Genomic DNA, 25,417 nt, shown 5'->3' on the forward strand with positions numbered 1-25,417 from the left:
GCACACCACAGCTGTCGGTGCACCTCAATCCCGACCTGCCACATCGTCTGCTATTTCAGTTCCGGAGCGAGCTTAGCTGCGGCAGTGTACCTCAATCCCGACCTGCCGCATCCTCTGCTATTTCAGTACCAGGCGTGCACAGCTCTGTCAGTGCACCTCAATCTCGACCTGCCGCATCCTCTGCTATTTCAGTACCAGGCGTGCACAGCTCTGTCAGTGCACCTCAATCCCGACCTGCCGCATCCTCTGCTATTTCAGTTGCGGAGCGAGCATAGCTCCGGCAGTGTACCTCAATTCTCACATGCCATGCACACTGCTCTTTCAGTACAGGGGTGCACAGCGCCATTTTCTCCTGTTTTTAGGTCCGGGGCGCACACAACTCGGTCAGTGTACCTCAGTCCTGAACTGTTGACCCTCTGCTATTTTTGTACTGAAGCGCATCCTACCCACCTCAATCCAGACCGACCGCACCCTGGGCTCCAGCAGTCCCGGAACGCCGCAGCTCTGCCAATGTGTCTTAATGCAGAGCTGCCGCCCCCCCTGCTGTGCAATACAGGGCGCACTCACTTCAGCCAACGTATCTCAGTCGGGACTAGCACAGCATCTGTTACAGCACCACCACACTGTGCCAAAGTACCTCGACCCAGACCTTGGCAGCCTCTGCTGTTACACGACTGACGCACACTCTGCTCTTCCGATGCACACCAATCCTGACCCGCCGCAGCGTCAGGTATTACAGTACTGGGACATACTTAGTTCTGGCAGTGCCCTCTGTACAGACCCGTCGGACCCTTGGCTCTCACAAGCACACACTATCTCTTCCCTGTGGCTCCCCATCTTTTTCAGGGAGACACCCACACACTGCAGAGTGTGAGTGCAGAGTGTGAGTGCAGAGTGTGAGTGCAGAGTGTGAGTGCAGAGTGTGAGTGCAGAGTGTGAGTGCAGAGTGTGAGTGCAGAGTGTGAGTGCAGAGTGTGAGTGCAGAGTGTGAGTGCAGAGTGTGAGTGCAGAGTGTGAGTGCAGAGTGTGAGTGCAGAGTGCAGAGTGAGTGCAGAGTGCAGAGTGAGTGCAGAGTGAGTGCAGAGTGAGTGCAGAATGCAGAGTGAGTGCAGAATGCAGAGTGAGTGCAGAGTGAGTGCAGAGTGAGTGCAGAGTGAGTGCAGGGGCAGAGTGAGTGCAGAGTGAGTGCAGGTGCAGAGTGAGTGCAGAGTGAGTGCAGAGTGAGTGCGACTGCAGAGTGACTGCAGAGTGAGTGTGACTGCAGAGTGATTGCAGAGTGAGTGTCACTGCAGAGTGACTGCAGAGTGACAGTGACTGCAGAGTGACAGTGACTGCAGAGTGACTGCAGAGTGACAGTGACTGCAGAGTGACTGCAGAGTGACAGTGACTGCAGAGTGACTGCAGAGTGACTGCAGAGTGACAGTGACTGCAGAGTGACTGCAGAGTGACAGTGACTGCAGAGTGACTGCAGAGTGACAGTGACTGCAGAGTGACTGCAGAGTGACAGTGACTGCAGAGTGACTGCAGAGTGACAGTGACTGCAGAGTGACTGCAGAGTGACAGTGACTGCAGAGTGACTGCAGAGTGACAGTGACTGCAGAGTGACAGTGACCGCAGTGTGTGTGTGCAGGGTGAACAGTGTGTGAGTGCAGGGTGAACAGTGTGCAGAGTGAGTGTGAGTGCAGAGTGCAGAATGAGTGCAGAGTGCAGAGTGAGTGCAGAGTGCAGAGTGACTGCAGAGTGACTGCAGAGTGACAGTGACTGCAGAGTGACTTCAGAGTGACAGTGACTGCAGAGTGACAGTGACTTCAGAGTGACAGTGACTGCAGAGTGACTGCAGAGTGACAGTGACTGCAGTGTGTGTGTGCAGGGTGAACAGTGTGTGAGAGTGCAGGGTGAACAGTGTGCAGAGTGAGTGTGAGTGCAGAGTGAGAGTGAGTGTGAGTGCAGAGTGAGTGAGTGCAGAGTGCATAGTGAGTGCAGAGTGCAGAGTGAGTGCAGAGTGCAGGTGCAGAGTGAGTGCAGGTGCAGAGTGAGTGCAGGTGCAGAGTGAGTGCAGGTGCAGAGTGAGTGCAGAGTGAGTGCGAGTGCAGAGTGAGTGCAGAGTGAGTGTAGAGTGAGTGCAGAGTGAGTGCGACTGCAGAGTGACTGCAGAGTGAGTGTGACTGCAGAGTGACTGCAGAGTGAGTGTGACTGCAGAGTGAGTGTGACTGCAGAGTGACTGCAGAGTGAGTGTGACTGCAGAGTGACTGACTGCAGAGTGACTGCAGAGTGACTGCAGAGTGACAGGGACTGCAGAGTGACAGTGACTGCAGTGTGTGAGTGTGCAGGGTGAACAGTGTGTGAGTGTGCAGGGTGAACAGTGTGTGAGTGTGCAGGGTGAACAGTGTGTGAGTGTGCAGGGTGAGCAGTGTGTGAGTGTGTAGGGGCAGTGTGTGAGTGTGCAGGGTACGAACACTTGAACTAAGTCCACCACACACACATACATAAGACCACACACACATCACACACCCACCACATACACACACACACACCACACACACACCACATACACACCACATACACACCACACACACACCACACACACACCACACACACACACACCACTCTCTCACCACCACACACTCACCACCACACACTCACCACCACACACGCAACCACACACACACACCACACACACACACACCACTCTCTCACCACCACACACTCACCACCACACACGCAACCACACACACACACACCACCAGCCGTCAGTGCACGCTTTCACCAGGCACAAACACCACCAGCCATCAGTGCACGCTTTCACCGGGCACAAACACCACCAGCCGTCAGTGCTTGCTTTCACCAGGCGCACTCACCACCAGCCGTCAGTGCACGCTTTCCCCAGGCACACACACCACCAGCCGTCTGTGCACGCTTTTACCAGGCACACACACCAACAGCCGTCAGTGCACGCTTCCACCAGGCACACACACACCTCCAGCCGGCAGTGCACGCTTCCACCAAGCACACACACCACCAGCCATCAGTGAACAATTTCTACAGGCACACACACCACCAGCCATCAGTGCACACATCAATTGTTAACGCATCCACAATAAACTATTGTAGCAATCGCAGTATGGTGCACTTTACTTTTAAACATATTAATCTAAAGCGCAGCATGTCACCATTGCTACAATTCCAATCCAACCCACATAATTCCACTACACACCACATGCATACACTCCATAACACATGGCTAAAAGACATTGCCATTGACAATGCCATTAGCTCTAACTCAAATAAATCCGAGACCTATTGCATTTCCAATGCTTGTTAATCCTGGGTACTTGAAGTAAGGCTTGATTTTTAGAGCGCAAAGAGCGACCTGGCTCATAGAGTCTAAATATTTCGGATAGATGTCTGGGGCCAACTCCAAACAACAAGTTTTCACACAGTATTAAGCTTGTGCACTGTAGCAAAGACTCTCCTTCCAAACCTTTCTTGGCCTTGCTCATCCCACTGACCCCTCCTCCTACTCCAGTCTCCACCATGGTGACCAGAAAGATAAAGTCACTTTATGCGCAATTAGATTGATTGCTGCTCTCTGGTCAAAGAGACAGTGGTACCCATACCTTCTGAAACAAATGTTAACTGCTGCAGCACCTCCCTTGAAGGGAGAAGCTTTTATCTCAGTGGGAGGCAGGGGTACTCAAGTTAAGTGCCAGCACTCTTCCCTGAGGTTTGGAGTGAAAACCTCTCAACAACTGGTCTTTGTCAAACATCATGGTTGATTTTGTATTGGCGTCTAGTGCCTTTAACCTGATTATTTGTGCGGTTCCTCAGGTTTCAGACTTATCTAATCTAAGAAGAGGCTGAACATGCACATACAAAGGGCTGTCTGTCCACAATCTCAGTGTTCCAGTGATTCTTATTCTGATAGATACATCTGCCGTTGGATTCCTCACCTTGTGAATATCCCCCTGCGTCGGCAACATTCGGAAATTCTTTTTGTAGCTTCGCGCCGACGTGGACCCGGACGTCATAGAGGCACGGCATCGCTCGCGACTCCGCTGACGTCACCGACGCCTACAATAGGCCCACGCCGGCGTGATGACATCAGTTCCCTTTATTCCGCGTCGTCGACGCTAACGGTTTTCTGGGATCGTCTGTAGCCTTTGCTGTAACTTTGTTACTTACTAGTCTTTCTAGTCTCTTTGTCTTCTCTCTTTCGACATGACCTCGAAAAAGACCGGATTTAAGGCCTGCGGAGAATGTAACAAAATAATGTCCATCACAGACCCACATGAATGCTGTTTGTGGTGTCTGAGCTCCGACCACGACGTCGAAGAATGCCAATCCTGCAGGAAGATGACACCAAAAGCCCTAAGGGAAAGGGAGGCAAAACTTCTTGTTGCCAAGTTTAAAGAAGGAAAAGAGAAGAAGAAATCAAGATCGCGAACTCGACGTTCGAAGTCAAGGTCTCGTTCGAGATCGGATTCGTCTTCGGCCCATGCTTCAAGATCTTCAAAGAGAAAGCATAAAAAGAGAACCCATGAATCCCGACCTCGATCAAGGAAGGAATCGGGTTCCAAGCCGAAGTCGCAGGTGAAACTGGTTGAGAAGGTGATAGTATCGTCGGCTTCGGAAGAACAGGATGCCGAAGTTGAGGCGTCGCATGCGGGTTCACCGAGTTCGCAGAAACAGAAAGCTGTTCCATCTCCGGACCCATCCCATCCTTCAGGTCGGGAGGATGAAGGTGAGGAGGAGGTGGTTGGAGAGGGAGAGGCTCAGATGCCCGAAGGTCGTACGACTCCGGTGCACCAGCCCGAAGAGGAGGTCGACGTCGTTTCGACTCCACGCCCTCAAGATCAGCCTGGGGGTTCATAACCTACCTTCCCGGCTCCAGGTCAGGATCCCACGCATTTCCTGAATGCGATGTTCGGGATTTATTCAAGGGCTATGCACCCCTCTGGGGCTCCTACTGGTCCTATGGGTCAGTTGGCATATGGTCTGGGTGTTCCTCAATCCTATGCACCTGCGCCCTTTATGCCGGCTCCAGCGCCGCATTGGCATTATCCGACTCCGGCGAGGCCTTCGACTCCGAAGCCATCGACGCCGAGATCGATGACTCAGATTCCATCGACGCCAGTTCCATCAACTTTGATGCCGAACCCTGAACGACGTTGTGGATCTCTTCCTCGTCCGACATCGAGTTCGACGCCGGCTCCGACTCCATCGAAGTCGATGACGGATCCAACGGCTTCCAATGTGAAGCTAAGATCAAGGCGTGAAGCCCAGAGATTGATGGAGGAGGAAAGATATCGAGAGGAGTATCTAGAAGAAGGTGAACTTCAAGAGTCTGAAGATCCTTTTGAGGACCTGTCTGTAGCTAGTGGCCTAGAACTGTCACCTGAATGGGACCTTGTTTCAGTTTCTGATGAGCCTTCAAGGGACGTGACACCTTATCATGTAGTGATAAAAAAGGCTGCAAATTTATTGAATTTTGCTCTACCAACTGCAGAATTTAAATCTAATCTGCTCACAGAGGTTCTTCACTCTCCCTCATCAGTAACTGAACCGTTGTTACCTTTTAACGATGCCTTAAAGGATCCAATTTTGTAGATTTGGAAAAATCCTGTATCAGTTCCTGCTGTATCTAGGGCTGTAGCTAGGAGGTATAGAGCGGCTCCTGAAGACCCGGAATTTTTAACCTCTCATCCTCTACCGGAGAATTTGGTGGTGCAAGCGGCCTGTTCCAAAAGATCTACAGGTGCATTTCCACAGGTCCCAGCAGAAAAGGAGTCGAGAAAACAGGATCAGACTACTAAGAAAGTTTTCTCCTCTGCCAGTATGGCTTTGAAGTCCACAAACGCAACCTGTTTGATGAGGCGTTATATCCACGCTCTTATGGACACTATGAAACAGTTGGTACCCAAGATACCTGAGAATGATAGAAAAGACTTCCAAGAGGTAATCTCTGATACTCAAGCTGCAGCAAGGCAGGTTATTCAGAGTGGATTGGATACAGCAGATTCTGTGGCGAGGGTCATGGGCTCTTCCATAGCGACAAGAAGAGCTGCGTGGCTGAAGTCTAGTGAATTTTCCACAGATGTCCAGGCGGCATTAATGGATCTTCCATTTGATGGGTCTGGATTGTTTGGAAAAAAAGCAGACACTGCTTTGGAACGCTTTAAAGACAGCAGAGCGACAGCGAAGTCGTTGGGTCTCCAATCCAGGGGCACTTTTGGAAGACGTTCAAGAGGGTTTGGCAGATCTTCTTTTCGGACCTATAAGTCAACCCAGCAGCAGCCACAGCAGCAGCAAAACACATTATATAGATCTTATAGAGGCAAGCAAAGGGCCAGAGCTCGGGCCGTAACGCTTCCTCCTCTTCCTCCTCTTCCCCATCCCAGCCCCCAACCACCGCAGCAAAGCAGCCCTAGATCCGCCATTCTGGATCATGTGGGCCCAGTGGGGGGACGGCTTACCCATTTTTTACAAGATTAGGAATTAATAACATCGGATCTTTGGGTTCTCAATCTTGTAGAGAATGGGTATGCTCTTCCCTTTCGGGAATTTCCCCCAAATTACCCTCCTTGCCAGGGTTATTGTTCGGAGGACCACCTGCTTCTCTTGCAGGAAGAAGTCCTGGCGCTGTTTCGAAAAGGTGCGATAGAGGTGGTTCCAGAGCAGGAAAGGGGTCAGGGATGCTACTCCCGGTATTTCCTGATCCCCAAAAAGGATGGCAGGCTTTGGCCAATTCTGGATCTCAGGATCTTGAACCTTTACCTGAAACAGGAAAAGTTCAAGATGCTCACTCTTGCACAGGTTCTTCAAGCGCTGCTGGAAGAAGACTGGATGGTGTCGATCGACTTGCAGGATGCATATTTTCATATTCCCATCTTGAAGTCGCACAGAAAGTATCTCCGTTTTACGGTTGGGTCGCACCACTACCAGTTTGCAGTTCTTCCGTTTGGTCTTACTACTGTGCCTCGAGTCTTCACCAAGGTGATGGCAGTGGTGGCAGCTCATCTCAGGAGGTCGGGGATTCCTGTATTCCCGTATCTGGACGACTGGCTGATCAAAGCGGAGTCGCCGGAGAAGGTGCCCAATCACCTGCAGGAGACAACTCAGTTGTTGCACAGGTTGGGTTTTTCGATAAATGTACCCAAGTCTCACCTGGTGCCCTCACAGCGCAACCTGTTCATAGGTGTGGTACTGGACACTACTGTGTGTCGTGCATTCCCTCCTCCTCAAAGGATTCGCGACATACAGGAAATGAAACCTTTGTTCTACAATGGAGCGGTCGTTCCAGTCCTGAAGGTTCTTCGCCTGCTCGGTCTGATGGCTTCTTGCATTCTGTTGGTCAATCATGCACGCTGGCACATGAGGGCACTCCAGTGGTATCAGCACAACGGAGATCTCAGGGAGTCAGTGAGGATCTCCAGAGCAGCTGCAGCGGATCTGTTTTGGTGGAGCGTGGAAGGCAATCTGTCACAAGGAAAGCCTTTTCAACTTCCTCCATCGGTGGCCACAGTAATAACGGATGCATCCACTCTAGGGTGGGGTGCTCATCTGGGGGATCTGGAGGTCAAAGGTCTTTGGTCTCCAGAGGAAAGGTTGTTTCACATCAACCTTCTAGAGTTGCGGGCGATACGTCTGGCGCTGAAGGCCTTCCTCCCTTCCCTTCGCGGTCAGTCGGTTCAAGTCCTGACGGACAACACGACTGCGATGTGGTACATCAACAAGCAGGGAGGAGTGGGGTCGCAGTGTCTCTGCAGAGAGGCTCTGCGTCTCTGGTCCTGGGTTTAGGACCATCAGATTTGTCTGATGGCAAATCATCTGGCCGGAGTTCAGAACGTTCGTGCAGACAGTCTCAGTCGGCAGTTCTCTGCCGACCACGAGTGGAGGCTTCACCCGGAGGTTGTTCACGACATCTTTCAGATGTGGGGGACTCCTCGGGTGGACCTGTTCGCCACTCGCAAGAATGCTCACTGCCTGTCATTCTGCAGTGTCCAGTATCCGATGCAAGGAGTTTTGGGGGACGCGTTTCAGTTGAGTTGGAACTCGCAACTCCTTTACGCGTTTCCTCCCATACCTTTGATTCCTCGGGTTCTGAGGAAAATTCACCAAGACCGGGCCCAAGTTATATTGATCGCCCCGGATTGGCCAAGAAGGGTGGGGTACTCAGACCTTCTCCACCTCTCCTCTCACCCGCCGCTCCATCTCCCTCACAGGGCAGATCTCCTCTCTCAGATGGAGGGGCAGGTTCTACACCCCCACCTCCAAACCTTACACCTTCATGCCTGGAGATTGAACGGGGCAACCTGAATTCCTTTTCCCTCCCGCCTGACGTTGTGGATGTCATCTTGTTAGCCAGGCGTGACTCCACTAAGTCCTTTTATTCATATAGATGGTCGAAATTTGTCACGTGGTGTGTGGAAAAATCTATTGACCCTTTGAGAGCCCATTTGTCTGATGTTCTTCAGTTTGCTCTTTCTCTGGCGCAACAGGGGCTTGCTGTTGCCACAGTGGAGGGCTATCTTTCAGCGCTGTCTGCATTTCTTTGTTTGCCTGACCAGCCATCTCTTTTTAAATCTCCTGTGGTTTTAAGGTTTTTGAAGGGCCTCACAAATAAGTTCCCTCCTACTCCTTTTATTGTGCCTCAGTGGGACTTAAATCTTGTTTTGACCTTTTTGATGGGTGCTCCCTTTGAGCCTCTTCACAAATGTCCTATGAGGCTTTTGACTCTTAAGACAGTTTTCCTCGTTGCAATAACCTCGGCAAGGAGGGTAAGTGAGCTTTAAGCTCTTAGTTCCAAGCCCCCTTTCTTGACCATTCATGCTGATCGAATGGTTCTTAGGACCAGGGCTGCTTTTCTGCCTGAGGTGGTGACTCCTTTCCACCTTGGTCAATCCATTACCCTCCCTACCCTTTAGCCTCCCCCACACCCTTCCAAGGAGGAGGAGAGGTTGCACCGTCTGGACCCCAAGAGGGCGGTGTCTTTTTACTTGGACAGGACTAAAGACTGTCGGTTGGATGACCAGCTCTTCATTGGCTTTGCTGGCTGCAAGAAAGGAAGAGCGGTCCATAAAAGAACCTTATCAAGATGGATCGTCCTCTGTATAAAGATCTGCTACTCTTTGGCCGGTAAGGAACCTCCAGAGGGTATAAGGGCTCATTCTACAAGAGCTAAGTCGTCAACCTCTGCTTTGGCTAGAGGTGTTCCTGTAGAGGATATTTGTAGAGCGGCAACTTGGTCTTCCCTCCACACTTTCGCGAAGCATTACTGCTTGGATTCCGAAGTGAGGAGGGACGGTCACTTTGCACGCTCTGTCCTCCAGGATTTCCTGGTCTAGAAGAGTGGACACCCTCCTCTGGGAGTGGGGACTGCTGTGGGACTTTATTCACAAGGTGAGGAATCCACACGGCAGATGTATCTATCAGAAGTTACTTACCTTCGGTAACGCTTTTTCTGGTAGATACAATATCTGCCTGTGGATTCCTCACTGACCCACCCGCCTCCCCGTTGTCCACTCTTCTATGCCAGTGTTTCTATTATGTATTTATTTTATTGTCAAATGTTTTTTTTTTTTTTTTTTTATTAAAACCTTTATTGTACAGAAAGCGCTCACAGATACGGGCCTACAACCCATCGGGCCGGCCACCACAATAAAAGAAACATATCAGGTAGTACAGAAGCTCCCACAGGACATCACAGCAATCCATACGAGAAGCAAAGGCAATAAGCCACCGAGCAACCACCACGTACAGGATGAGAGAAGGTTGATTTTATAATAGAAGAAAGGGTGTCTCAGAATAAGGGCAATCCGTAAAGTCCAGAGGGCCGTGGTGGGCCGCGAACAAGCAGAAGTATCGAACACAGGAAAATTAAAAAAGAACAGGTACATTTTGGCAAAGGCAGAACGTGAGTCCCACAGTAAGAAGCAATTGCAACCGCTGCCCAGCGCCTTCCCACCACTACGAAAACACACAATAATACACAAAACTAAAATTAGGCTTGCAATACAAAGAGCCCTCTGCCACAACAACCCGAGGGAGGAAAGAAAAAGGGGGGAGAGGGGAGAAAAAAAAAAAAAAGGAAAAGGGGGGAAAGGACATAGGAAAAAAGGGGGGGGAGAAGTAAGAACGCAGCATCACTGCACGCGCCCCATGGCTAACGAAGCATTCAAGAATAGATCAGCACATGGAACCAGTGGTAACAAGAGGAATAAATGCGTAGTAAACCGTGACGGCAGGAATACCAGAAGGCCCATGCTAGCAAAAACACCCCAGGGGGCCACATGCCGACACCGCGTCTCGAAAAAAGGGGATACATAAGAGCCATAGAACCAAAAAAGGGGAAAACACAATATGACAGACCCCCCCCCCACCCCGCAAATCCCACCCTGCACCCCTGCAGAAGGCTATGGCCTACCCCCCGGCAGCGTGCCTGTCGCCCTAATCAGAACCCGAAATATAGAAGAGATAAAAGTAAGAAAGAACCACAAAGACAAAAAGAAGAAGGGAAAACAGGGAAGTAACAACGGGAGAGGAGCCATATAATCAAAACCCCATCAGCTCCCACCCTCCCGTCCGAAAATACTCAGAGCCCACGGGAAGATAATAAGCACAAGGATAAGCTCCAGGAACATGAAGGAGAATCGAACATAGTCATACAGTTACAAACGGATCATCCGACCATACCGCAAGATAACAGTCCACCGAGGCAAGTTCATCTCAACCCTGTCCTTGTTTATCCCAAGCTGTAGTCGTCCAACGCACAAGGAACCAGATCATGTGGAACAGGAGGTGAATAACAGGGAGTCCGATCGGCAATCCACACAAGTCATATCGATTGCGACCCGGATGAACAGGAAAGGACGGCAACCACCTCAGGCAATGCAGGCACAGTTCCGACGACAATATGAGGGAAGCCGATCCGGCGGAGCAATCACAGGATCTTCGTTCGGCCATTCGAGGCAAAAAAGGAAAGGGAGATCCAACAAGGCCGGTCCGGACGGGACCCGGCCGGCGGACCCCCTGCACAGGGGGGAGCACAGGATGAAGGAGGGCAGCGGACATCCGTACACCCACACCAACGGCAGCCGCCGGGCCCACGACCTCCAGGAAAGTTCCAGCAGCACACAACAGAGATGAAGCCGCACACACCGGGGGGGGCCCAGCAGGCCCGGCAAAACGATCCTCCTCCAGGTCAATGATAGGTGCGGCCATGGGAGCACTCCAGGAGCGCAAGGCGGCGAGGATGTCGCCAAGCGTAGGCTCACCTTTACGGTATTCAGCAAACGTGCCATGCGGCGGACCAGCGTCGCCAGTCTCGGCCGGGCCGAGAGACAGGGGGTCGGCCGCCATCTTAGAAGCCCGGCGGGGCCGCGGCAAACACCGACTCCCATCCGGACACCAGCGGGGCAAACAGGATACAGCCGACCACCAGCAGAGGCACCACCAGAGCAGGAAGGGGGGCCACCAGAAGAAGGCGGGTCGCCGGCTCCCCACACGCTACCGGCTCCGTTCTCCGAGTCCGGGCGGAGGGACTCAAAATGGCCGGACCGGAGAACAAAGGGGAGACGAGCCACATACACGGTCAACTCCGTCCATGGAAGGCAGCGCCCCAACACCAGGCCGCAGGACCGCCGGATCAGGCCCGGATAGCCGTAACCGGTCTAATTGCACATCGGCCTCTCCGACCGAACTCACACCGCCACCAAGGGCCGGCCACAGCGCTCCGTCCCGCCCGGGCGCCGCCAAGGAGTGTCAGGCCCGCTCGCTCCGGAGGCCCCGAAGCAGACAAGGGCAAGCTCAGGATCCGCGGCACCCAGGAACAAACGGATCAAACGGTAAGTGCCTGTGAAATGTCGTAGTTCCATAGTCTATCAAAGAATACTTCCCGGGGCAGGATAAAACACAGGATAGACGTTCCAAACAGGAAAGCGAACGGAGCCGAGCTAAAACGCGGCCATCTCGGACGCGAGCTTGGCTCCTCCCCCTATTGTCAAATGTTGTATTGCATTTGCTTCACACTGTGTGTGTTACCTTGATATTTGTACTGCGTATACTGTGTATATGTCTACTGTCATTGGTCCGTCCGTGTGCCTCGAAGGCACGGAAAAAAGGGCGGAACTGATGTCATCACGCCGGCGTGGGCCTATTGTAGGCGTCGGTGACGTCAGCGGAGTCGTGAGCGATGCCGTGCCTCTATGACGTCCGGCTCCACGTCGGCGCGAAGCTACAAAAAGAATTTCCGAATGTTGCTGACGCAGGGGGATATTCACAAGGTGAGGAATCCACAGGCAGATATTGTATCTACCAGAAAAAGCGTTACCGAAGGTAAGTAACTTGTTCATCAGGTTCCCTTCTCAATCTTCAAATGGGACTTATTTCTCGAGGATATTCTAAACAAGCAAGATAATCACCTCTTGTAGTATCACCAAGCTAGGTTTCCTGAATGATTTCTTATAAATATTCCAATATAGCAAATTATTTATCACTTGAAATATTACCAAGCCTCAGAGTGCAGCTGAAGATTAGCACCTTGACTTACTCTTCTTTGCAGCACACTTCACTTTGTATCACAAGGTGCTTTATAAGTGTATATTGTGATCTTAATGTAAGCACTTTGAAAATACATTTTATCGGCTGGCAGATTAATTATTTGCTAAGATTGCTTCAGTTCCAGCTTAAAATGTTTGATGTAAAAAATCACTATTTGCGTTATGCTTCCCACTTATTCAGAATGTAGACATACTGATGTTGTTACCTTTTCTCACGGCTGCTTTTATGATGTATTGTCTAATGAAAAGGACTTCTGACAAACAAAGCGATCAAGAAACTAATCAGTTGAGTGAAAGAGCTGGCAGGCAGATCACTCTGAAGAGGTGAGAAACTGGCTTGTGTGTCATGGATGTTTTGCTGTGGCAAATTTTGAAGTGCCTTATTTAAGTTCTTGTTTGACACTTTGCCACCAGCAGTCTCCTCTAGAAATGCCTTTGTAGCTCTCCAGTCATGTAGAGGGCAGCATTAGAGCCTTTTCTTCAAGCCTCCAAACCCGGCTGCTAAGTATTAACGTTTCCATGTGTTTCTCCAGGAGAAAAGATTCCAGCAAGCCAACAGGAGGGTTTACAGATCTTACTGATGCGCCACCTTTGAAAGGTGGACTGAGCTCTCTGACTGGTGCACCCTTGATGAAGCAACCTGACAGTAAGTAGGTGTTTCATAACCAGTACACAGTAACAGTGTTCACATATTAGCATTGGACTAATAAATACCCTGGCATTCCTTGCACACATCATCTGCTGGTTTTAATGTATCACAACCATAAGGGTTCGTTTGTTTTCACTATGTCTAAGGGAAACTACAGTGCTTCCAGCTATATTGTGCAGGTCAAATAGTTGTAACTTGTTCTTCAACTTGGAGAGTCTGGGACATTGACTCTGGGAGGCATCTTTAATGTCCTACTTCTCCCTCCGGTCCCCAAAAATCAGACTCTTAACAGTCTGGACAAGCGACCCGGTATCAAGATCCATTGAGTTGGTCTCACCGATTATTTGGGCTGCAGTTATTTGTTGATCCACTGTGACTATTTGAGGGGGGTCACCAATGACACCTGCATCACCTACAGAACCAAAAAACTGCAACTGTCAATCCCCCAACACACAGAAATTGTTTTGCTCACAGCTCAGCATTGTGAGCCACCTGCAACTATCCAAGTGGAGGAGCCGACTGATTACACAGTCATGGTGAGCCCATGGGCAGCTCTGAATGGTGAGAACACTAAGTAGCCATTTACAACTTTTCTGCAACTTTTTACAATCAACTTAATTGGTCCTGAGGAAGCGCCAGGGATCATTATAACCACTGAAGGGCGCAAAACGAATATATCTCTTTGCCCCGCAGTCTTTTTCCCCGCATGGATTCACAACGCGGTTGTTACAACGACCGTGTTGTGATTCCGCATACCATTACTCTGCAAGTCGGAACAACGACTTGCCAGGGGGGGGGCGCAGGATGTTGGAATAGTATAATTTATTATTCCAATTCCAGTCTGTGTGGACACTAGGGAAGGTGTTGGATTTTAAATCCAACCCCCCCCCCCCCCTCCGCAAGTCGTTGTTCCGAGTAATGGTATGCGGACGCGGTCGTTGTAACGACTGCGTTGTGATTCCATGGTTGAATTTTTTTTTGTCATGAGCGCTGTTTACCGCGCAAAACATGTCGACCGACGAGTTATTGAGGCACATTATTGCCTAGCCAGTAACAAACCACCTGACGGGGGACCCACACATTAAAAAAGCCTTTTTCAGTATCCATCCCCTAGCCGGTTTTAGTCATTCACTCACTCACTCTCTCTCACGAACCCTCCTTCTTACTGAAAATCTCACACCCTCTCTCCTCATATGGCGTCACTAAAAGATCTCCGACAAAGCGACCCTTGTGGGGGACCTGTAGGGCATTGCAGCGCCGGCCGGACGAGGAGCAACGCCCAGTGATGAAGCATGACATCCCTTGGGCTGTGTGAGGGCAACAAGAGACACGATCTGTGACTGCCTCTATCCTATGAGTTTTAGACCTAGTCTCCTCTCTCTCTCTTTCTGTGGACAACAAGAGTGTCCATATAGGAACAGTGACCCTTTGTTTGGTTCTATAACTCAATGAGTGGTGCCTTAGAAAATATCTCTCACCAAAGAATATCTTGTGTAATATTAAATAAGAAAAAGAGAGACTGAAACCCACGTTTGTGTATGATTGTATCAGTTTGATCACGAATACTGAATTTAATGTATTAACATTGGGTTTATTAACATCTTTCAACATTATGCTTTGTAATGGATAAAAACTATAAAACTATCTATGTATTTCATACATTTAAGTTATTCAGCATCTCTTTATTGTTAATGGTGCTTGAAGGTTGAATGTTTTACAAGAGGAATTCACTGCCTGAATTTGAGACCACCAGGCAATTTCACACAAAATAGCCACAATACATTAGTAAGAACATATCTCTGCATTTTCTCGGTAACTTATAATGTCGTCGTTTGTTAGTTATTGTTTACCACCAGTTTAAAGGTGAGATAAATAGAACTATGTGTGTTTGTTTTTGTGGTGGTCGATGGGGTAACTACAGGTTATCTCCACCACCAGGCAGAAGTCCTATCCTAGTTAAATGTAACCAATATTTACCTTCATCTCTCCATTAAATTGAGTCTGTATCCATACTTTTATCTTCAAACTGTTTCGGTCAGCCACTTATTAATGTATACATGTTTTAAAGTACTTTGTAGTATGTTCTGTGCCATCATGTTTTTGTCTGTCTTTTTATTTTCTTACAGAAGCAAGCAAACGCATATCTCCGAGGGACCTGCGAGCAATGACTAGTAAAGTTGGATCTCTAGAATTAGGCAAGTGCTTTGTCATATGCAGAAGGAAAACATTTAAATATACTGCCCATGGACATACGAGTTTCAGGGATTCTCCCAAAAATATAAGAGTTGCAAAATAGTAGCCTGGACAGTTAAGTATAATAAATTTAATTTTACTCTTAAATATGTAGGTGCTTGTAGGAAATGGCCTCTTTTTGTATGATCACCCCTGCCCTACGGTTTGGATTTATGCTGCTGGTTTTTAGACTCTGAGATGCATTGGGCTGCAGTTCATATGGTCTAACCCTCAAAGTATATGAACACTTGGCTAATACCCAATGGACTTATTTAACTTACCACTAAGTCCCTCCTATATGGTACAAGAGGTACCCAGGTCTTGTAAGTCAAATGTCACTAGAGAACTGCAGCTCTTAATTGTGCTACCACTGCAGAGACTAGGTAAAAATTTGATTAGGCATGCCACTGCAGTCTAGTTGAGCAGCTTTAAAACTGCCAAATTTTGCCACGTCACCCCTAGGGAAGGCCTGGTTACACCTACCAAGTAGGATGCTTAATGTTGTTTTGAAAGGCATGTTCCTTTTGTGTTTAACATTTCCCAACAGTAAAAACATGATATTTCCGTTTTCACTGTAGCTCGTCTGGTAGCCATGGAGTTTCACTAGCCAGAGTGCTACGTGCCAACTTCCTTTTGGTACCACCAAAGATATTACTCCAAGGCATCTAAGTAGTTGTTCCAATAAACCTGATTCATTGCTGAGATCGAATTTAAGGTAACTTTTAATATGAATGTCACCCTAGTCAATATGTGAAGCACTCCCATGAACAGGAACAAAGATAATTGCTGGTGAGTGAAGATGTGACCTCCTCCAACAGGATGGCTATCCTGTGGTGGTCATAGATGCCCCCGCGTCAAAGAGGCTACCGCCTCAGTGAAGCAAAGGCCAATTACCACTTTGACTGCCCAATCCTTTGTGTAGTCAGACAGGCGAACCTCTCCGCTAGAGGGGAAACCCTGTGGTAGAGCTGGTTTTCAAGGAGGAATGCCTCATTGTGCTGGGTGCACCTTAGGGGTGTGGTAGATTTCCACACAGGGAAAGACCTGCGCCGTTTTGGATTCTGGGTGATAAGGTCACTCTGGGATGTTTTCATATGACCTGTTTTGTCTCTCTGCTTGGTCTGTGAATACTCCGCGCTGTCCAAAGCAGCAGTATTTCGTATGCAGCTCCTTCGGTCACCTGGCCTTTTTTATGACTTCGGTGGCTAGTTCAACTTTGAGCTTCACCATGACTGTCATTTTAGAGTGCAAAATTACACATCATGCTAGCCAGTCCAAAGTTCGGCATCTCACCTTTTAGATAATAAAGATAATGTGACTTGATTTTTTAGTAATTGCTCTTTTTAGTATAAACTTTTCAGCTTTGAGAAGCACCAATATCATTTTTGTAGCTTTGAAGCCACAGTCATGCATGATGCTTAAGATTAACTATTTTAGGCGGTGTTTGAACACATCGCAAATTACTACTTAAGCACTGCAAAAATCTACCAAGATTAATGAGACTTTAAAAAACGTCATACATATCACATTTGCGGTCTCTATCGTAATGGTGGTATTTACAAATATGGTACAAAGAACACATTTGGAGTTCTAAGGGTAATATTCTTAGTTTGCCAAGGGTGCTTTTTTAAAATTGAGATTCACATCCACGTAGGTCTTCTTCAAAGTAGGAAGAGATGTAGCTCTAGAAGCTAATGGGCCTGAATTTGAGTAAACTAGCATCACGACCATGCTTATAAAAGAGACAAAAGATAAGTAAATGTGTGCAAAATGCAAATCTTGTTGGATATGTTTCAGGTCAAAAATTAAACCACATAGTGAAAGCCTCTTTCTCTGAACCTTGCATCTAGGCCCTGTAACTGGTGCAGTATTCCTTGCAGGTTCACTTCTACATTATAAGGAGTTGTTGGTACAAGGATACGTTGACATCAGCCTTGTCACCTGGGCTACCTGCATCAAGAAAGCAATCATCTTTGTTATGACAACTGCTATCAAATAAACTTCTGAGCAAGTCCTTCTCGAATGCCACAGCAGTAATTGGCGCAGAGATCTTTATTGATACAAAGTTCCTGACAAAAGCAGAAGGTCCCTTGTCCAGAAAGTCACTACAATAAATTATTCAATTACCTTCCGAAATGTCCACAATAGCTTTGGCTATCTTGAGAAGCAGAGAGTGATTCGGCAGAGATTTATAATTCAGCTAGGAACTTTTAGGCAGGCTGAAAAGAAGTATAGAAGCTTACGAAGAATGTACGGAGGTTCTCTCTGTATCCAAAGCCTAAGATTTAGGCAGGTAGTGTGGTCTCATCATTCTAATGATGATTTTAAATGCGTTCCTGAAGGTGCTTCTAAATACTTGCTCCTTACTTAATGAATAAGCAGCACACATTGGCACATATACAGAGGCTGAGTTTTTCTTGCTAAAAAAAATGCATACATACATTACCACGGGCGCTTCTCTGGACCATTTTGTGGTGCTGGACTGTTTGCAGAGTAGCACAAGAATGTTGAGCTACCTCTACAGAAGTGATTAGAGAATGTTTGTTTCATTTTGTACAAAACCCAATGAACTTACCAGGATCTCCGTAGGCATTTTAATTCTAGATCTTAAGTGGGATGCAGTGACTCTGTTGAAAGCTCACTTTTCCATAATACAGTAAAACATATGGACCTCCAAGTCCTGCTTGTTTATGACCCTGTATCCAGCCTATGCCAGCAGCCATTGTTACTCAGCAGCCAAAAGATTAGTCAGGCCCACTTTTGTAAATTGTAGATATTTTCTCTATCTCTAGTATAGGACGAATTAACATTGATTGCGATAATTTATTCCAGTGCATTCAAGAAGTATGGACTACCATTAACAAATATATTTATATGCATTTGAAATGAATGTAAAATTAATTTGTTCTATTTTGAGTAATTGATTTGTTGCCAATATTCTTTTATCTTTAGGAAGTGGAGAGGAAGAGGATTATATGGATGATTTCAATAGGTAAGAAACATTTGATGTAAGACCCTGGATCAGGCAATTTGGTCATTAAGTTGGTTGTAATGGAGTAGTTTTGGTTTTACCATTGTTTTTCCCTTGTAGTTAGTTTTACCCTTTTATTAATTGACTTGTACTGACTTCTCTGCTGTTGCACTTAGGAGGTGTTAGTATGTGTACCCTAAAGTCCTTGATAATGAGCACTCAGTAATTTATATTTGTTTGTATCATAAGATAGGCCCATAATTCACTGAACAATAGTACCTCTTTACAAACAATATATAGTTACGAACGCTGGATGCCCTTACAAAACATTATCGTTATGGACATAGGGGTCCCAGACTTGAGGAAAGAAATTGGTATAGAATATACGAGTATTTAAGGGAATAGATAGAGACAAAAATTCAAATAAGTACAGTGTTTTTATTTTCACCGCACTTGTATTACCATTATATGGTTAGACGATATGTACCAAAAAGAAACATTTTCATTTTCATTACTCAATGTGCCCACATAGGAAAGGGGGGAAGGTGTGCAGGGTAAAGTTAGAGATAGTTGTGATTCACTATTAAATAATTCATAACATAGAAAACATACATTTAAATTCATGTATATGTTCAGTTAGTACTAGATGGTCCCCATAAAAAAGGCCACACATGCTATGCACAAATCAAAACATTATATTTGACAACCAAACTCCTAAACGGCTATATATATTGTGCTGATTGTAGGAGTTGATAAAGTAGATAGCAGTCTACGTTTCGACCCTTGGGATTGTAGGATAATTGATCCTTACAGCGCGGGTCTTCATCAGGACGTGCGGGGGAAAGGGGGGGCTGTTTTCCTAGGTTTGAGAAAGGAAAGTAAGAGCTAATTAGTCATGCCGGTCTCAGAAGAGTCCCGATGATCCGTAGCGGAGAAACCGCTCGTTATATAACATTAAAAACACTGAAAGACACTGAGGACTATACACATAGGAAGAGCCACATACTGTGCTCGAAACGTTAAGTTGTGTCACGTTTACCTGCTGCAATAGCGGGTCGGGAGATGTCAGATGCGGCTGAGTGAGGTCCGTGGACAATCTGAGTGAACGAGAGGGTATAGTGAGGGTCGATTCATTACGTATAGGATGATCATTCCATTACATGATTGGGAATGGGGTGACTGGTATTAATAGCGATGTGGTTACCTGTTATTCAGGAGAGACTATTGAATTTGGTCAATCAGCTGTCCGTATCTGCAGAAATGGGGAAAGTTGAAGGGCCAGTCAATACTTGGAGACAAGAGGGGGATCGATGGTCATAGGCATACTTCACACAGGGCGCTTATATGGCTTACCAGATTAATCGAGATTCCGGAGCTTGTAGGAGGGCTCGAGGCGGCGGCTCATCGCGTCTCCTGTAACCAGGAAGTAAGGCGGGAGGACAGCTGATTGACCAAATTCAATAGTCTCTCCTCTCGTTCACTCAGATTGTCCACGGACCTCACTCGGCCGCATCTGACATCTCCCGACCCGCTATTGCGGCAGGTAAACGTGACACAACTTAACGTTTCGAGCACAGTATATGGCTCTTCCTATGTGTATAGTCCTCAGTGTCTTTCAGTGTTTTTAATGTTATATAACGAGCGGTTTCTCCGCTACAGATCATCGGGACTCTTCTGAGACCGGCATGACTAATTAGCTCTTACTTTCCTTTCTCAAACCTAGGAAATCAGCCCCCCCTTTCCCCCGCACGTCCTGATGAAGACCCGCGCTGTAAGGATCAATTATCCTACAATCCCAAGGGTCGTAACGTAGACTATCCACTTTTTCAACTCCTACAATCAGCACGATATATATAGCCGTTTAGGAGTTTGATTGTCAAATATAATGTTTTGATTTGTGCATAGCATGTGTGGCCTTTTTTATGGGGACCATCTAGTACTAACTGAACATATACATGAATTTAAATGTATGTTTTCTATGTTATGAATTATTGAATAGTGAATCACAACTATCTCTAACTTTACCCTGCACACCTTCCCCCCTTTCCTATGTGGGCACATTGAGTAATGAAAATGCAAATGTTTCTTTTTGATACATATCGTCTAACCATATAATGGTAATACAAGTGCGGTGAAAATAAAAACACTGTACTTATTTGAATTTTTGTCTCTATCTATTCTCTTAAATACTCGTATATTCTATACTAATTTCTTTCCTCAAGTCTGGGACCCCTATGTCCATAACGATTACTCACCCAGGTCCCTTTGACTTTATGGGTATAACCCAGTTATCTACAACATACTTCGAGCAGACGCTGTCTGCGAGGTTTTTTCCTTCCCTTTTCTATCCTTTTTAAATAGACCTTTGAAACAATTTGTTTTCCCAACCAATATAAAATGGTTGACAAAGATACTCTTACTTACACTGAGGATTATATCAGGCAACTTCTTCAAGACCCAGCTAATAACTTTCTCTCTCCCAATATACCGGCTATTTATTTTACACTCCATGATAAAATTAATAAATTAGAGCGCCTGGAGAAGAAACTGATCAGAACTAAATTACATGGACACTTTTTAGCGCAATGCTTGCAATCTAACATCATTCCTGTTGGTCTACAGGTTAAAGTCGAACCCGCAATTTTTGTTGACGTCCCGAAGTTTCGGGAGGGTTTCAGTTTTGTCGCGAACAATTGTTCGCGACATTGGATGGTACTAGGAATCGAAACGGCAAACGAACAAGTTGCAATCCTAACGAAACAGATAGCAGAATTGAAGGCTGAAATAACCGGTGATTCCACTCTCACTAACTCCAAAGAAGCCTTGACTAAACTCGTTGCGACACTCCAGGATTTCGAAACGACTACCATAAAAAAGACATTGGAGAAACTGGCGCGATATTTGAGACTTTATGATAAGAAAAAAACGTACCTCTACCTACAGGAAGAATATTACCGTCAAGACACCCAAGGGAGATTTACCAACCGGGGACGTGGCACTTTCAGGGGGAGACGCAATTTCACGACTTTTTCTGATTCATAGTACAGTTCCGGGGAGGATTCTGATCAAGCCGGCCCCAGTGGGGCTTACGGATACCAAGAAGCCTACGGTCCAACGTATCAACCTATTCATTTTTTAGGACAGGGTGGATGGAGACCTCCTCGTGGCAGAGGCATCAATTGGAACAGAGGCACCGGCAGGGGCCAACAGAATGTGAGAGAAGAGTGGGACTCCGGGAGAGGAAGAGGCACGAAACAGGTGAACTTCCCCCAGGAGGAGCACGGGGAGAGATCAACCCGCAGAAAGAATTACAGATGGTAAGACCAATGACCTCCCCTGTGATAAATATCTCTAAGTATACTCTGAAGGAAGATGAAATCAAAGTACTTAGCCGTGGCTTATCTTTTGTACCTACAGCTATACCCAATGCCTTCACCACTGTAGCTGAACTAAATAATTTCTTCAGAAAAATAAGACTCAGGTATTTTTTCAAGGATAAATCTTTCCAACAGCACTCATCAACTACAGGTCTAAGAATACCATCGACCTTTGTCCCCCCCACTTATGCCATGACCCAGCGCATCCTGGCATATGAAAGCCTAGTCCTGCGTGACGTCAAAAAAATCTTGGATGAAAGGAAATTTGTCAAGTATAACATTAGCAGAGCGGAGAAACTCGCCCTAACATCCCTGAGAGACAACAAGGAAGTGGTAGTGAAACCTGCCGATAAAGGTGGCGCCATTGTCGTCCAGGATGTGGACAACTACAAAAAAGAGATCATGAGGCAGTTAGGCGATGGAATCAGCTACAAAAAGTTGGCGGGTGACCCATCCAAGGACTTAACTGCGGAGATCCTAAGAGTCACAAAAGATGGTATTGAACAAGGTTTCCTATCTGAGCAGGAGTTCCAATATTTAAACCAAAAAAAAACACGGATTCCAACGATTTACACTTTACCGAAAGTGCACAAGGATCTACAAAAGCCCCCAGGACGACCAATTGTATCAGGTTGCGGCTCAATATTGGAACCTCTATGTAGGTACGTAGACTTCTTTCTCAAACCGTTGGCTGAAGAAACTGACACATACCTGCGTGACACAACACACACTATCAATATGATAGACGGACGTCCTTTCGATTCACAACAAGAACTATTGGCAACATGCGATATCGTGTCACTCTATACGAGTAAACCCCAAGAGGATGCTTTGGTGGTGGCTACACTTGCGCTGGACAAGCGTGAGGCACCCGTTCGGGTCCCTACGTCATTCATCATTCTACTTCTCAAAATTGCTATGATGCGAAATTTTTTCCTGTTTCAGAATTGTTTCTACCTTCAGACTAAAGGGGTGGCGATGGCGGCGGCCTTTGCCCCAGACCTGGCCATAATCTTTATGTCCGCGTATGAAGATACGTTCATACTAAATGATTTAAATCCATTCAGATCCAATATACACATGTGGATGAGGTATATCGACGATATCCTCCTAATCTGGGCAGGAACTGAAAACGAAATCACTGATTTTTTTACCTGGCTAAATGGGAGGTCACCGGATATCCAATTCACTATTCATTTTGACAAAAAAGCCATCAATTTTTTGTACCTCGCTATCATTGCTGAAGATGAGACACTACACACGACTTTGTTCAGGAAGCCGGCAGAGAGGAACTCATTACTTCTATACTCCAGTCACCACCCGAGAGGCCTTAGGGACAACTTGCCCTTTGGTCAATTTTTGCGAATCCGTCGCAATTGTAGTAAGAAAGAGGACTACATGGAGCAATCTGGGATCCTTATGGAACGACTAATAGAACGTGGCTATCCAAAACGCCTGACCAAGAGAGCCAGGAAGAGAGCTTGGTTCAATCCCCGAGAAGTCTTGTTGCAACCCAATGAGCAAACACGCAGCAACGAACAGCGCCTGATTTGTGTGACAACTTTTTCAACCCAGAGCAATGCGATAAAAAAAGCCATTAACAAATACTGGAACTTGATTTCAGATGACCTTGACATCAATAACTTACCTCTACATTCCTTCAAGAAGGCAAAGAACATCCGAGACCACGTAGTGTGCTCATTTCTCGACAAAAACTATGGACCAACCATCACCTTGATGTGGAATCTTCCACCCATTGTGGGCCATTTCCGATGTGGCACTTGTAAGGCCTGCCCATCGACGATCCAAACTAATGAATTTGTTCACAAGCAACAACGTGTAACACTAAAATCACACACAAACTGTAACACCACCAACGTGGTGTACTGTATAACCTGTCCGTGTGACTTAATCTATGTCGGACAGACACAGCAACGTGCAAAAATGCGATTTTTACAACACTGCAGCCGTGTCAGGTGCAAGGTCCAAGGAGCTCCCCTTGTGGAACATTGCAACAAGAAAAATCACTCACCTGAAAGCCTAAAGTGGATTGTACTAGAACAGGTCAAACTTGGTCCCAGGGGTGGCAATATAGAACCTATTCTTAATGTCAGGGAAATTAAATGGATCCAATTTTTGACTCCGTACGAAATGGCCTGAATGAATCCGAAAGCAGTTTTTCCCAACTCGCTATAATCTGAATCTTACTCTATCACTCTGTGAGACCTGTCTCATTCTCTTACAATGTTGTGCGTTTAACCACCGTGTGGTAGGTTCACGCCAATCAGGCAATATGTTGTGCATGTGTTGAAAACAGTTATTGCTTAATGTTGTGCGTCTAAACCACCATGTGGGTAGGTTCACGCAATTGGGAAATCTATGACCATCCACAACCCTGTAGATATGATCACGGTCTTCAATTAATAAGCCTTTATCATTACCCCGTTGGAATTCACAGCGTGCACCTATTCAGTGTTGTACTTCAAACTACCTTGATGGCAGGTACACGAACAATAATATTTCTAGATCCATCGCTTATGTAACAATTCCCACCCCTCCCCATTTTTTCTAGGTGACGCTGGAGGTTTCGTAGCAACCGCCATAGAATAGTCTTTTCTAATTTTTCAACATCAAGCTAATAAGGCTTTCAGATGACGCTGGAGGTTGCTTAGCAACCGCCGCAGATTAGTCTTTTCTCACTCTCTAACACCGAGCCATTAAGGCTATTACACCTCCCTCCCGCCTTACTTCCTGGTTACAGGAGACGCGATGAGCCTCCGCCTCGAGCCTCCTACAAGCTCCGGAATCTCGATTAATCGGGTAAGCCATATAAGCGCCCTGTGCGAAGTATGCCTATGACCATCGATCCCCCTCTTGTCTCCAAGTATTGACTTCAACTTTCCCCATTTCTGCAGACACGGTCAGCTGATTGACCAAATTCAATAGTCTCTCCTGAATAACAGGTAACCACATCGCTATTAATACCAGTCACCCCATTCCCAATCATGTAATGGAATGATCATCCTATACGTAATGAATCGACCCTCACTATACCCTCTCGTTCACTCAGATTGTCCACGGACCTCACTCGGCCGCATCTGACATCTCCCGACCCGCTATTGCGGCAGGTAAACGTGACACAACTTAACGTTTCGAGCACAGTATGTGGCTCTTCCTATGTGTATAGTCCTCAGTGTCTTTCAGTGTTTTTAAGGTTATATAACGAGCGGTTTCTCCGCTACGGATCATCGGGACTCTTCTGAGACCGGCATGACTAATTAGCTCTTACTTTCCTTTCTCAAACCTAGGAAATCAGCTCCCCCTTTCCCCTGCACGTCCTGATGAAGACCCGTGCTGTAAGGATCAATTATCCTACAATCCCAAGGGTCGAAACGTAGACTGCTATCTACTTTATCAACTCCTACAATCAGCACGATATATATATAGCCGTTTAGGAGTTTGATTGTCAAATATAATGTTTTGATTTGTGCATAGCATGTGTGGCCTTTTTTATGGGGACCATCTAGTACTATCTGAACATATACATGAATTTAAATGTATGTTTTCTATGTTATGAATTATTGAATAGTGAATCACAACTATCTCTAACTTTACCCGGCACAACTTCACC

At 46.8% G+C, this 25,417-nt stretch overlaps 1 protein-coding gene across 6 annotated transcripts in view; it reads left to right on the plus strand.

The window, feature by feature from the left end:
• The window catches only part of CEP43 (centrosomal protein 43), a 293,859-nt gene that overhangs the window by 262,525 nt on the left and 5,917 nt on the right, over positions 1-25,417 (plus strand). For 4 of the 6 annotated variants that reach the window (XM_078648540.1, XM_078648541.1, XM_078648542.1 and 1 more), the window contains 3 exons: positions 13,091-13,203; positions 15,333-15,401; positions 18,391-18,430. In XM_078648540.1, coding sequence (XP_078504666.1) covers positions 13,091-13,203; positions 15,333-15,401; positions 18,391-18,430 — 222 coding nt within the window. Of the gene's footprint in view, positions 1-13,090; positions 13,204-15,332; positions 15,527-18,390; positions 18,431-25,417 lie in introns of those variants that run through there. The other 2 variants (XM_078648544.1, XM_078648545.1) reach the window with 1 other exon arrangement.

Source organism: Lissotriton helveticus, chromosome 6, assembly GCF_964261635.1.
Source record: "Lissotriton helveticus chromosome 6, aLisHel1.1, whole genome shotgun sequence".
Classification (NCBI taxonomy): domain Eukaryota; kingdom Metazoa; phylum Chordata; class Amphibia; order Caudata; family Salamandridae; genus Lissotriton; species Lissotriton helveticus.